Below are 15,831 nucleotides of genomic sequence, written 5' to 3' on the forward strand. Positions count from 1 at the left end.
TTTAGTTGATTTTCTTACTTTATTTTATCCCGGCCATTTCTCCTAAACTATAAAAGCTATGGACTTGAATCTTCATAGGATGGTATATCTTATTAAGAAGATGTGCAGTGCATAAGAACTGGTACTCTGCACTTCTTATTTTTTGAGTTATTTAGCTTTAGCGGTGTTTATAAATAACCTATTTTTAAAGATGAAAATACCTAAGTGACAGCTATACTGTTCACAAGGCGACACATCCGATTCGCGGAGTTCTAGATCATTATAATTTGTGTGGCTAAAGGCGGCTTAATGTGCAGTAAGGATCCTGGTAGTTTTATTATGAAAACATTACTTCCAAATGACACTGCACTAGCATGTGCAAAGCATGGCGCAGGAAACGATTTCTTGTATTACGAAATACAAATAACAAAACTTGAAAATACTGATTTAGACGTTAAATTCATAGTTCTACGCATACATATTTTTTTTTCGTAGCAGTAACCCTGCGGGCTCGGGCTTAAAATTGTGTTTTGATATATAATTAATATATAATTATCAATCTGTTTCAAAATACATTACTTGCATGAATGAAAAAGTAAAACATACGAACAGATATAATTCTTGTAGGTCTAAAGAAAATAGAAATCTAGGTTCAAGATTTTTATGTTTCTTACCATTTGGTTTAACACCGCGTTTCAAAAGTATTTCAGTTTATACCGACGGGAAATTAACCACTAACCTATTATGAATCAGAGGTGTTGTACGAAATATTTCAGTTCAGTTTTTTTTAGTGAAACGAGAAACGTGTCCCTCGACAAAGGCTGTAGCACTAAACCCTCTTTTTCCATGTACCTACATTTTTAATTAACTAGCTAAGCGAGAGGGCTTACACCTGTTAAATAAGGTATGGTAAAACATTTACAATCTATACAGTATCACGAAAATATTTGATATCTAAATTTATAAAATGGAATTGCAAATAAAATTTTGCTAGCGTGTCACGGACCGGTACCCAAAACCCATAAATTGTTAGATTACGCAGCTGACTCTGCTCTTCCTTATTATTAGTGCATTTAGGAGGGAGTATACAGTTTTCTGTCGCTTAGTGGCATGGGTGAAAATTACAAACAAGGGGAAGTTTTAAAACTGAAAAAGATATATGAGCTTCTTAATATTTACAGTTGCTATATTTAAAGTTTCAGTTAATTAGTAAAATTCTTTTTATAGTGGTGCTCGGCCATGCATTTAACAAAACTACTTGTCTTATTTGAATCTTTTCATCTTGGGTATATAATGTTTTTGTTGTGTTTTGTTAGCAGTATTTTCATTTAAATTTATAATGATTAGAAACGGAAAAACATATATATGATACGTTAGATATCAATATGGCTTTGAAGCTTTTAAAATTCCAATGCATTTGTAATAAACATTTATAAACAAATTCTTTAACAACATACGTTTTCAGCAGCTGATCGCATAAACTGTTTTGCAACATCATTCCAGATTGCGGGCACTGTTAATACCCAATGTATGTCTGATTCTAAAATAGTTTTGTCCAGAAGTCTCGACCTTATAGTTTCTAAAAGGTCATCTTTGAGGTATTTAATCGACAGGCTAAAAACCACGTTTGCTGACAGAGACTTTCCTGCGATGTCTTGAATTTTGAAAGTCTGTCCTAAAGTCTGAAATAAATGAACATGCTTAAAAAAGGAATATGTCATAACTGGAACAATTAATGATTTGACAATGTTTTAATATCAAGGTTAATTGAATTTTGATACTATCGAGCTGAAAGATAACATGCCTTTTGAGTTCAAAGAAGTTATGTACAATAAACAATTTTTATCATATATTATCTACTTGAGCGCCTAAAGTGACATAATGCTCATGAAAGTCAAAATAAGTTAAAATGTTCTCATAATTCCTGTCAATTTTATAATTTACTTCACATGAACGATAAATAACCCACTAGGCCCAGTGAAATGTGTGTAATTATCCGTCGGTATATATCTGTAACTTTCAATTTATAAAAAGGGTGGGGCAGTCTTTTTATATATTTAGGTAGATTTTATTTTTTTCCCTAAACATTTTTAAGTTATCATGTGTTAGTCAATCACTATTATAACGACAAGTTAATTGAAATATATAGTCAATTAAAGTCAATTTGACAATGAAAACATGAGCATAATGTCACCTATATTAAATATTTACAGATTTTATGGTGCGTAAAAATATTTAGTATCACTTGATTCATTTAGAAACAATTCTTACCAAATAGTTGGCTCGGTAATGTTTAAAATTTGTGGAAAGAAAACATTTGAAATATTTATTTTGATATACAAACAGAAAAGTAAAAATGTATAAGAAAACCAATAAAAACAACAATTCTAAATTCAAAAATGAAGCAGGATATATGTTTATTTATAAAAACAAACAAAAACAGTAAATTAAATTTACCCTATTGTATCCAAAGATAATGGCTCTTAATAAATCAAATGTGTTATGTTAGTCAGTAAATGAAGCATGTCTTACCATCTTGTCGTAAAGTTGCATTTTAAATCTTTGAAAGTAGAAGTAATCCTTATGTTGATTTTCTTCAGCAAGTGATGCATAGTCTGTTTCCGCCTCAAAACCAAACGAGTGAAAGGTTTCACCATCAGGCTTGATCAATATTGAAGTTGGAGCTAAACGAAAGAAACTTAGTTAAAGGGCTTTGGTTTATGACGAAATGCTTGTAATACAAAAATACTTGATAGTATTAATTTAAAGTGATCTTCAGCTTAGAATTTCTGTTGTCAAAAAATTACTAAGTATTTCAAGAATTTTTCCTAGGAAAACGAATCGTCCGCTTTCCTTATTTAGATATAGAGAACGGACCGGTAGATAAGAGATATCAAGGGGTTTCCTTATTGTTTATGTATTATATCTTCGGCAATTTTCATTTTCCACCTTAATTCTTTTGATTTGACAATTATTTAAAACAATTTATTTAAAAGTATCATTTTTGAACCTTTAGAAAAACGGAAGGTCGCTTTAAGTATTAGACTGGAAGAATCATATTTAGGTGTTGTTAGCAAGCGAGATACCTGACTGGATGTTAATTATATTAATGAAGAAGATAATAAAACGTTCAAGAACAAAATAGTACATTTCATTATGTTTAATGTTCATACTAAATCATTTAGAACTTATCAACTTATATTTTATTAGAATATCAAAATGATCCATATCTAAGATACTATCAATATCTATCAAAAAAAAAAAAAAAAAAAAAAAAAAAAAAAAAAAAAAAAAAATAAAAAAAAAAAAAAAAAAAAAAAATGAAAATAAAAAACCCGGGTCTGTTATGAAAATGTAATTTTTGTTGTTTTCATTAGTTATGAGTGATAATCGCCTCTATTCCTGTTCAATTCAAAGTAAGAACTGTACGCACTTTCTTTTTGTGCGTTATATATGACACTATCAGATCTAACGTTTCATCACAACCATCGCAAAAATATGATTTTTTAAAGTAGAAATGTAAATGGGGGTTCTGGGCCACTTGTAGTATAAATAAGGAGGAATAAAGTACTTACTGACAGTTATTGATGTATTCAGTAACTATTTTGGGGCAATAACATTAAAAATAAAACTGGAGAGTCTGTTACTGACGCTTTTAAAAGAATAATTGCTGAAGGTAGAATTCCACAGAATTTATGGGTAGATGAAGGAAAGAAATTTTATAATACAAACCTTTCATTCATTTCTAAATAAACGCAAGATTAATATGTACCATACTTTAAACGAAGGAAGGCTGTAGTAATTGAACGATTTAATAGGACACTGAAAAGAGTAATGTTGAAGTATTTTACAGCAAACAACACTTATTATTATTTAAATTCGTTATCAAAAATGCTAGATCATTATAACAATAAAAGACATAGCAGTATAAAATGACTCCAAATCAAGCAAGTAAATCATCAAACAAAGGAATGGTTTACTTTAACTTATACATTTATCTTCAAAAACCAAAAGGTAAACAAAAATTTCAAGTAGGAGATCGTGTTCGCTTGAGTAAAATCAAGAGACATTTTGAAAAGGGATATACACAAAATTGGACAGAAGAAATATTTATAATTGATTCAATACAAAATACAATTCCCAGGAAATATATAGTAAAATATTTGAACAATGAGTTAGTTCAATAATCATTTTATGGACAAGAACTGATGCCTATATGCAAATACTTTACCACTTATTATTAATCGTGAGTATACACCTTTAGTACAGGTAAATGTCAACTAAATCTATTTTTGAAACATGGTAAACCCATTTCAAACTTATGTTTCTAAAATTAGAAAAAAAAAAACAAAACAAAAAAAAAACCGGGATAAATTTAGAACACATACTGTAGAGTTAAAAAAAACTTTCTACTTATTCATGTAGCATTAGTTTATTAAATTATGATGTTAAATTATAAAGTGACTGCGTGTATTATTAAGAAGAACCTGTTGTTACTATGTATACTTCTATTTCTTATGATCTCATTAACTAAATAACCTGAATGTCTTAACTGCTTACTGATAATGTGACGACAGGCTTTATATATTTTGCCTTATAGCCTACTAAAGTTTACTCTTGTTATACATTATCGCTCAAGCACTTATTTTATTATAATATAACATAATTGTTATCATTTTTAGTTTTCTTATCAACTACGTTCCTTGCTTAAATACAGGTTTTTCAGCCTGTTTTGCCGATGTACATATTTTGATATTTAGTACCATATATATATTACAGTTTCTATTTCAAAATACTTTATTATTGTTTAAATATACAAAAAGCTGAACTTTATTTATTCTGATACGATTAAGTTACATATTATTCTTAATTAATCGCTGATATGTTTTTAATGTAAGTTTTCTTTCATTATATCAATTATGACAGCCCTGAAACCTTGTACAGTGTAATCACTGATACATTTTATGTGTAAGTTTTCTCTCATTACACTAAATATGATAGCCTTGAACCTTGTAATCACTGATACATTTTAAGTGTAATTTTGCTTTCATTATACTATTAAATACGGCTTGTATGATACCATTGAAACCTAGTTATCGCTGGCGCATTTTTGACATAAGTTTACTCTCGTTATATGAAATATTATAGCATTGACGCTTTGCAATTACGTGTGAATTAATTAATTTATTTCTGACAGGTACTTTCATGATTTGAACACATATGTCTGGCTATAAGCCTAGTTCTTGCCGATATACCTTTATTGATATGTAACTTTGTATCATATAATATGAATGTTTCTATTTCCATATTAAATAATTGTTTTAAATATGCACAAAGATGAACTGTATATACTGTATCATGTTACGGTAACATATTTCTTTTTCTTATATTATGATATACATGTATAAAATGACTGTTTGTATTTCCATGTGTTATAATTGTTTAAATATGTTAAAGAGTAACCGTATATATTCTGACATGTTAAGTTGATAAATTTCTCTTTCTTATGTAATGATTAATATTCCAATATTGATGTGTATGTGTCTCCAAACATTAACATGATAATCATTTCCTTGCTTTCAGCAAAACGATACTTCTATCACACATGTTCCAATTTTTGTTTGTTTATTTTTTCATGCTTCAAAAATAATTCCGATATAGAAAACACACTGTTTTAAGAAAAGTATTAAATCAATTATCAAATAAGTTCAGATATATCTTATTATCTCATCAATTCCATCAAATTATTATACCAATTTTCATTTTTCACATCTATTCTCAAGTTCATTTTTTTCTTTCTCAAATATACTTCTAAAAATATGCTATCTTCCTTTTTACTTCATCTACTCACAATCTCTTCTTCAACTCATTTATCTCAAATCATAGTCTCAAGATCTTCATATAATGATAAACGAATAAATAATGTGTTCATTCTTCTCAACGTGTCTTACCAATGTATGGTCCTGACGGCAGAATCCATAGTCCTGATACTCTTTTCATCTATAACATAGTCAACTATAAATATTATACTGCTGTCACTTGTCCAAACAGGTATTATGGGTTGTTTCCTCTATTCACTCATGTGTTGTTATGTCTATATACATTTTTTCTGCCCTATTTCAACTTTGTCATTACAGTATGGTTTATTAGTTGCTGTCAACAAACATAGGTTAATTAAACTTCCTTATAAGAATGTAATTCCAAATCCCTAGAAGTTAACAAAACAAATATTGTAGATAATGTAAGATTAAAACAAGCCTAAGTCGCTCATTTGACAGGTTCTTTTACGTTTTAATAGTTCACGTTGATAACTATGGTGAAATCTAAATGCTGTAACTTGACCCGCGTGGGTCAGGTTAGGAAACCAACATTTTTTTCTTTATATGGGAAAAAAATTGTTCCAAAGACTACTTAGTCTATTCATTTCGATGACATTTATAGAATATTGGATAGAAAATTAAAATCTAAAATATGAAAATTTTGACTGTGTCTCCCTTTAAACATGAGTTTTACATTTGCATTTATAGAAACCTTATTTATAACTGTCCTTTGTATGTGGTTATACTTACTTATTTTGATGGCCGGTGATGTCCATAAAAACCCTGGCCCTGAATCATTGTTTTCAACATGCTCAGACCAATCTCAGTCCGATTTTACTAATATTCAACTTCACCTTTCGTTCGTCCACTTAAACGTCCAAAGCATTCGTAATAAACTTGATTTAATTTATTCAGAACTTTATGACTTTGATATACTGGCTTTCTCTGAAACTTGGCTTTGTCCGAATATACCTACCGAAGATCTCGCTCTTACATCATATTTTAGTCCCGAACGTAAAGATCGTGTATAAAATACTTATGGAGGAGTTATAGTATATATCAAAAATAACTTACATTACACCAGAAGACGTGATCTTGAACTTAACTTTCTTGAAAATATCTGGATTGAACTTATTCTCGAAAACAACAAACATATTCTTTTTGGAGTCTTTTATCGCGCACCAAACTCGGGTGCAATTTACAACGGTCTTATTGAAGACTCAATTGCTCTTGCTGTTGATACTAATATAACAAATATAATTATAACAGGAGATTTTAACTATAATGCCTTAAACAATTTATCAAATAGAAAAATTTCAGCACTTACACAACAATTTAGTTTGGCTCAACTAATCGAAGAACCCACACATTTTACTGAAAATTCTGAGTCAATAATTGACTTGATATTTGTAACCAACAAAGTAAACATTCTTCATTCTGGTGTTGGTGAACATTTCCTAGATCAAGATTCGCGATATCACATTCCAATTTATTGTCTTTTGAAATTTAAAAAATATAAACAAAAATCTTTGCAAAGATTTATTTGGGAATATAAGCGTGGTGATTATGAAAAGTTAAGAAATGATATACAGGCTACTAACTGGAACAATTGTTTTGATACTGACATAAATATATATACTAACAAAATGACAGATAAATAACTAGATATTGCCAAAGATTGTATTCCTAATAAGATGATATATGTTCGCCCTTCCGATGTTCCGTGGATGACAAGTATTATACGAAGTCATATACGAATAAGAAAAAGATTATATAAAAAAGCTAAACTTAAACAAACAAGAACTCATTGGCAAAAATTCAGACAATTTAGAAATAAAACTACGTTACTGATCAGGGAAACAAAATCCAATTATTACTGTAATATGGCAAATAAACTTAAAGACAATCATTATCATCTAAGGATTGGTGGAAAACTCTAAAAACATTCATTTCATCTACAACCAGTCAAACAATACCCCCACTTAAGAGCAACACAAACAAACATTTTTCTGACGAAGAGAAGGCAAATCTCCTAAATGAATATTTTCTTCAGCAGACACAAGTCGGCAACTCAGATAAAGATGTCCCCGATCTTGGCCCTCCATTGTATGGAAATATATTATCTGAACTGGTTCTTACTCCAGACGAAACACAATCTGTCCTTAAATCTCTTAAAACCGATAAAGCATCTGGTCCTGATGGAATCAGTAATACAATTCTTAAGGAAGCTTCTCAAGAACTTTCTGTTCCCTTATGTAATTTATTTAACTACTCTCTCCAAAGTTGTATCATACCATCTTATTGGAAAGAAGCTAATGTAACTGTAATTTTCAAAAAAGGTGATCCATCCTTGCCTAGTAACTATCGTCCTATTTCACTTCTAAACACCATGGAGAAAGTACTTGAAAGACTTATATTCAAACATCTCTTTAACCATTTGCAGGATAATAACTTCCTTACTCAAGTTCAATCAGGATTTATATCAGGCGATTCAACAGTCAATCAATTAGTGTCTATTTACGATACTCTTTGCAAAGCCCTTGATTACGGTCTAGAAGTACGAGTTATTTTCTTTGACATGAGTAAAGCATTCGACAAGGTTTGGCACAAGGGTTTACTTACTAAATTGAAACATGCTGGAATTTCTGGAAAGGTCTATACTTGGTTTCTCGAATATTTAAAAGATAGACAACAACGTGTTGTCCTTTTTAATTCTAAATCGTCTATTGGTTATCTTTCAGCTGGTGTTCCCCAAGGCTCAATTCTTGGTCCTCTTCTCTTTCTCATATTTATCAACGATATTGTTGAAGATATAAAATCTTGTATCAATTTATTCGCCGATGATACTAGTCTTTATCTTGTTGTTGAAAATCCACAAACAACTGCTATCACATTACAGTCGGATACAGACAGAATTTCATTATGGGCAGATACATGGCTTGTTTCATATAATCCATCTAAATCTGAGTCTTTATTAGTCTCTAGAAAGAGATATCCAAATCAACATCCAGAATTACAAATGAATAATCAGACTATTACTGAAGTTTCTGACCACAAACATCTTGGAGTTTTAATTTCGAATAACTGCACATGGCACTCACATATAGATTATATAACAAATAAAGCATTGAATAGGGTAAATATTATGAGAAAACTTAAATTTCGCCTAGAAAGAAAATCACTAGAGACAATCTACACTTCTTTCATTCGTCCATAACTTGAATATGCTGATGTTATATGGGGAAATGCTACAGATTTTGAATTAGACGAACTTAACAAAATCCAAAACGAATATGCTCGTATTGCTTCCGGATGTACAAGACTTGTTTCACTCGAAAATCTTTCAAATGAAATAAACTTGGAATCTCTCGATGAAAGACGATATATTCATAGATCTTACTTTTTAAAATTCAAAACGGACTAGCTCCAGATTATCTTTCCTCAATTCTCCCAACATCAACTAATGATAGGTACAACTTAAGAAATATTGACAATATTCCGGGAATATATGCAAGAACTACACTTTATTTTAACTCTTTTTTTCCCGACTGCAATAAGAAAATGGAATAATCTTCAACACGACGTCCGTAACCTTCCAACTATCACATCATTCAAACAAAATTTTAAGAAAAACATACGGCACACGCCTAACTATTACTTTTCTGGTGAAAGAAAACTTCAACTTCTTCATACAAGACTTCGAACAAAGTGTAGTTCTCTAAACTACCATTTGTTTTAGAAAAACATAACTGCATCGCCTTTATGTCTTTGCGGCAAAATAGAAAATAACTTTCATTTCTTCTTCGAATGAACAAAATTTGACACAGCTCGACAAAAGTTACTTTGCAATTTGAATAATTTTGACATTGATGACATTGATTAAAATGTTCTACTTTTAGGCAACCCAGACCTTTCTGACCAAACTAATGACATAATGTTTTCACACGTACACACTTACATCCAAGAGACAAAAAGATTCATTTAACACCCAAACACTTAATCATTATATTCCTATACTTTATACCTCATTATTTATCTTTCTCCTTCTTCACTACCTTTCCACCTTTCTGTGTTCTTTTCAAATACTTTTCTACTTTGTATGATAATATTAATTTAAATGTTAATACGATCCATTAATATATTCATTCTAAATATATATTCATTCTAAATATATTCAATGGAACATATACTATGTTTCTTAAAGCATTTAAATACATATCAAATCCTGTGTTTTCTTTTTTTTCTAATTTAAACGCGTGATTCTTGTTTTTTATATTATATTCGTCTCAGATTATAAAATATGTAATTATTTAAGCGCCTATAATATGTCAATTACTCACTTAGGAGAAGAATTTCATAAGACATGTTGTCTTTCATTCTAATCCTGTTTTTTAAGAATATTTGAATTGCTTTATGTATATTGTAAATTGTAACATGTATATATATTCTGAGAAATAAAATATGTTTAAACTAACTGATGCCTACTAAACAAAAAGTTTTTAGAACTAAATAAGTTTTTAGAATAGAAAAAAATATAAAACGTGACTATAAGAAAAAACAAGCACTAGGTAAATGGAAAGGTTATTCAGATAAATTCAATAGTTGGATTAGGATGCCAAAAATAATTAATGTTTAAAATGTATTATGAGTAAAAAAATGAAAATCTTGATGACTGATAGATCATCTAACAAGCGTTGATTTCTAATTAATACATATTTTTAATTGTTTTTTAAACTTTTAGAAATGCCTTTTTCAAATTTTTTCGTATTTTTAAAAATATTTTTCCCAAAAAATTCTTTTTTTTTTGTTCGGGGGAACAATAGTTTTAAAGTTTTTGCTAATACTTGTTTTAAAAATGCCTTTATTTTGATTCGTTGAGTGCTTTTGATTTTTTTGATATTTCATCAGCAATATAAATATGTTAATCAATAATTGTACGCGAATTCTGATCAAGATCTTTTTTTTTGTTGTTCGATATTATCACGTACAATTTTAAGTAACGTCTGTATTTCTTTGATATCTCCAAGGTTATAACCTGAAACTATATCTTGAATTCTTCTATAAACGAATCTCCTTGAAACTGCATCATTTGGTTTGCAAGGATTTCCTAAATTAATTATTTCATTGCCGCCCATATCTTAAAGGTTTATTCATTTATTATTTTATATTGAGTTTCTATTAAGATACGATTCCGTTCCTAAATTGGCTTATACTTGCATAATCAGACAGATCAAGATAAAACTTAACCTTACTTATGCTGTCTGATTGGTTTCTTTGTTTTACGTTTAAATTCCCATTATATATAATTTATTCCTAAATTAATGAAATTTCACCTAAAAGTGATAGCTTATAATCCATTCCTAAATTAATGAAATTTAAACTAATGAAATTTCACCATAAGGTGAAAGCTAGAGTTAAGTTTCTTTTTTTGGTTGTTCAATATACAAGATACTATATTTCTCCTTTGTTGCGTTTTGATAAGAATCACGATCAATAAATTGTGTTTTATAGTAAGACTGACTCAGATAGATAACACAGCAGTTCTTATGACGTCCTTGCATGAAGTATTTTGTTATTTCGTTTTGGTCTTCACAGATAAAATCATTGAATATATTGCTATATTTTGTTTTGATGAGTCAATATCATCAAGATCAATAATGTCTTAATTTGAAAAGTAAAGTATATCATCTGGTTCTACTTTAATCTTTTTGGCAAGTCTTGATATTTTGATTGTTCCAAGTTTTTTGAATAGATGTATAATTTATCATCATAAACCATATTTTACATGATCCCGAACAACCACATATCAACACTCTAAAACATTGGCTAGGCATAAAGGGATAGAATTGCTTAAAGTTACAATCAGATTTACTAAATGTGTCATTATTAGGAGTTTCCATTATATATAATTTATCCTAGTTTATATTATTTATCTTACATTATCTTACATTATCTTACATTATTATATACTAGTAAATGTTATCAAAACTGAATGAAATGACAGACAAAAAGATTAAATATGGACAAAAAAATAAACATTTACGTAATCAAATAACTGAAAATAAAATAAGGAAGGGTGCAAATAAGGAAATGTATGCAGAAATTAATAAACCAATTACAGAAAAATAGACGCTTTATCAGAGATACAAAGTCAATTAGCTCTACTACTAATAGAGTTTGTTAATAAAATAAAGGAAGCAAAACCAGTTCCAGAACATTTGTTTGATAAACCAATAATGCCGAAAATAGAATATTATCCAGAAGAAGATGTTAATAGATTATTTAAAGATTATTAATCAGAAAAAAAAATAGATTAAGAGATTTAGATCCTGGTATAGATAATAAAGTTTTAAATGGCTATGGTTATTACAATTCATCTGAAATGGTGAAGCTTTAACAACAGATAAAGATAGATTTGAAGCAACAATTGACAAGGTGGCCAAATATATTAAAACAATTAATCGTGCAATAGGTGGTAAATCAAAATTAAAAAAGTCAAAAATTAAGGTAGAAGTTTAAGAATTTAAGGCACAAAAGAAATGAATCGGAAGAACAATTGCGGGGAATGTTTGCTACTTATGGGCATGGAATTATACCTCTTAATAGAGTTAAGAATGTATCTCCTAACGGAGTTAAGGATAAACACCACAATCCATATAAAGTTTCAAGTGATGTGCCATATGGTAATTTATAAATTAATTTAAATAAACTGTATTGTCAAAATGTATTAGTTGCGAAAGATAAGAACACTGGAAAAGAGGTAGTGAATGCAAATGTGGATGATGATTTAATTGAATTAATATATAAAATATATGATGAAAGAAGAGATATTCATTACCTTCAAGAAAAATATTTCAAGATTTAACAGAAAAATCAGGATTGCCTTTTAATAAGAGATTTATGAAATTTACAAAGGTGGATCTGACATTTGTGCTTGTGATCCAAACGAATTAATGAATGATTTAGAGGTAATTTGTGATTCGATTAATGCTGGAAATGATAATCCAGAATTAATAAACGTAGGCATTCGCATTATCAATTCACTATTACAACTAAAGGTATAAAGTGCAGAACAACATGAAATTTTTTATAACAAGTACTTTATATAATGGAATAAAAATTGTATTAAGATCTGAAGTGGTTCGAATTAGTAATAAAAATATTCCAAGTGATTTCACAGTACGATTTAGTCGTCCTTTAGTTTTAGATAAAAATAAAAGATATATTGTTGGATAAGACTCAATAAATACAATGACTTACTCTTGGCATACTATAAATGATGAATGTAATAAGAGAAAATTCGTTATAATAATGGTAAGGAATGGAAAGATATGGTTTTTATTCTTACACATATATCAATAATAACATAATAGGAATATTGATAAGTAATGATGATTTCGATGGTGTTTCTGCTATATGTTTAGAATTTGACTAATCAATACATGTATATTCATTTATAAATTTAAATGCAAGTCTCATCCATCATAACTGTTAGTCTTTAAATATAGAAATACACATTATATCCATATACTCAGATATACATGTATGCTCATTACATTAATAATTCCCAGTTTCCATTAAAAATAAATATAACATCCTATTAACATTGGTACTTGGATGGAATTCATAATCTTGTAGAAAGAAAACTATAATGTATAGTATAAAAGTAAAAAAAAATCTCAAATACAAACTGTAGTCTATATCATATAATAAAGATTGAGTTGTGTGAGTGTCTAAACATTAAATGCATATCTCTTACAGTAACAAATACTGTCCCTCTTTTAACCTTCCATTAGACTTTACTATATAACTAACTGCATATATATCAAGTGTTTAAAATTGATAACTTCAGGATGTTATCCTTTCTCTGTTTTAATATATGGACATGAGCACCTATATGCATAGCTTTAATTTTCTACCTTTCATTTTTACCAAAGGTTATTTTATTAACAATTTATATACAAACACATAGAAAATCATAATTAGTTTCACATAGTGATTAAAAGATTCCTGTAGCAGAATACCTGTAGGTATGTACTAACTAAACAAACTAGAAAAATCCAGTCTATAAGCGAGTAAAATAAAAATATATCAATATTCACTCCTCAGGGCCTCTATGCTTTTGATGACCTTACAACTGGTAACTTTTATACAACAAAAATAGTAAGTAACAGAAAAGAACAAATAATTTTAGTAAACATGAGTTAGTTCCCCTTAAAATAGAGAAAACCTGAAACCCAAAAGAACACCTTAAACAGCAAATTATGAAATGTTGCATGCTCAGTTTTATTAGGCCATGCAAAGAAATGGTAGAAAGTATTCATAAAAAGTTTAAAAGTTAAATGGTCATGTGACAGCAGTAATTGCAGAAAATCGGATAGCTTTCAACATCCGGATACTGGTACACTTTGTAAAAACAATCATTCTGTGCAATAGATTAACGTAATATGGATAAAATCAATAGGATAATCGTTTACAACAGTTCCATTCCTATCCTAATACTCATTTGCAGGTGAACGTTCTTGTAGGAAAATTTTGAAAATATATAAATGAATAAAAAAGAATACGGCATCAATGATATTCGAAATCCGGGTTTTAGTATTGCCAATAAAGCTAAGGGACAAGCTGTTAAACTGAGCCTTCAATTTCGTGAAAATAATATCACAATGCACATGCTTTTAACATGAAGTTATTAAATACAAATATAACAACATCTTTGTTTACTTGATTTTTACGAATTTTTGATTTTTATGACATCAACTGCTAATAATAACAGCTCCTTCAATAGGCCAAAATAAAAAGAATTCCATAAGAGACGACGCTCACCGGCGTCGCCAATAATATATATGCTCCGATCAAAACAATACTGTGAAAGATATTAGCAAACAATTCAATTAGATACAGCTTTGATAACAGTCCTGGCCAATAACGCCTCCCCGCAGAAAAATTGATATTGTTTTACTATAAATGATAGATCTTTATATTTTGATTTGTTTAATTGGTATTTTGAGATAAATTTTTAAATAAATAAAACTAGCAAATGGAGCTTATTATGATAATGCTTATCAAATTGCTGTAATAAATAATGCAGCTTCATTAATTTGATGAATAAATTATAAAACAAAATGGAAAGATTGTATAATTATGATTGTTATATATGGAACGCCGTGACTGTCTTATGTTATCAATGTTTTTGCTATCTTGTGAAACGATGATATTATTTTGTCACTTAAGCATATTATCATGTGCAATAAAATCATATCTTGTCTAAAGACAATGCTGACTTGTTCAAACAGCATGTTAACTTGTCAAATAATCATTATGACATGTGCAGACAACATGTTAACTTGTCAAAAAATCATGATGACTTGTGCAAACGACATGTTAACTTGTCAAAATATCATGATGACTTGTGCAAAGGACATGTTAACTTGTCAAGATTTCATGATGACATGTGCAAACAGCATGTTAACTTGTCGAATTATCGTGATGACATGCTCATAATACCTTAACAAGTTAACATGTGTTTTGCACAAGTCATCACGATTCTTTGACAAATTAACATGTTGTCTGCACAAGTCATCATGATACATTGACAAGTTAATATGGCATTTGCACAAGTCATCATGATACATTGACAAGTTAACATGCTGTTCGCACATGTCATCATGAAATGTTGACAATTTAACATGTCGCTTTCACAAGTCACCATGATACTTGGACAAGATAGCATGTTGTTTGCACATGTTATCACGATGATCTGACAAGTTAACATACTGTTTGCACATGTCATCATGAACTTTTGACAAGTTAGTATAGCATTTGCACAAGTCATAATTATACTTGGACAAGTTAACATGTCGTTTGCACAAGATATCATGATACTTGGACAAGTTAACATGCTGCATGCACATGTCATAACGATAATTCGACAAGTTATCATGCTGTTTACACATGTCATCATGGAATTTTTGCATGGTATTTGCACAAGTCATCATGATACTTTGACAAGTTAACAGTACGTTGTGACATG

The 15,831-nt window shown here is 29.2% G+C and overlaps 1 protein-coding gene across 1 annotated transcript in view; it reads right to left on the reverse strand.

The window, feature by feature from the left end:
- Positions 1–694: 694 nt before the first annotated feature.
- Positions 695–15,831, reverse strand: part of LOC132714103 (heat shock 70 kDa protein 12B-like) — a 33,709-nt gene continuing 18,572 nt past the window's right edge. Inside the window, exons 2-3 of the mRNA XM_060696852.1 lie at positions 2,512–2,663; positions 695–1,661 (exon numbers count right to left, since the gene is read on the reverse strand). Of these exons, the coding sequence (XP_060552835.1) occupies positions 1,425–1,661; positions 2,512–2,663 (389 nt within the window). The 3' untranslated portion in view covers positions 695–1,424. The remainder of the gene's footprint in view (positions 1,662–2,511; positions 2,664–15,831) is intronic.

This window comes from Ruditapes philippinarum, unplaced genomic scaffold (assembly GCF_026571515.1).
Source record: "Ruditapes philippinarum isolate M1 unplaced genomic scaffold, ASM2657151v2 ctg8235_1_1_1_1, whole genome shotgun sequence".
In the NCBI taxonomy this organism is placed as follows: Eukaryota; Metazoa; Mollusca; class Bivalvia; order Venerida; family Veneridae; genus Ruditapes; species Ruditapes philippinarum.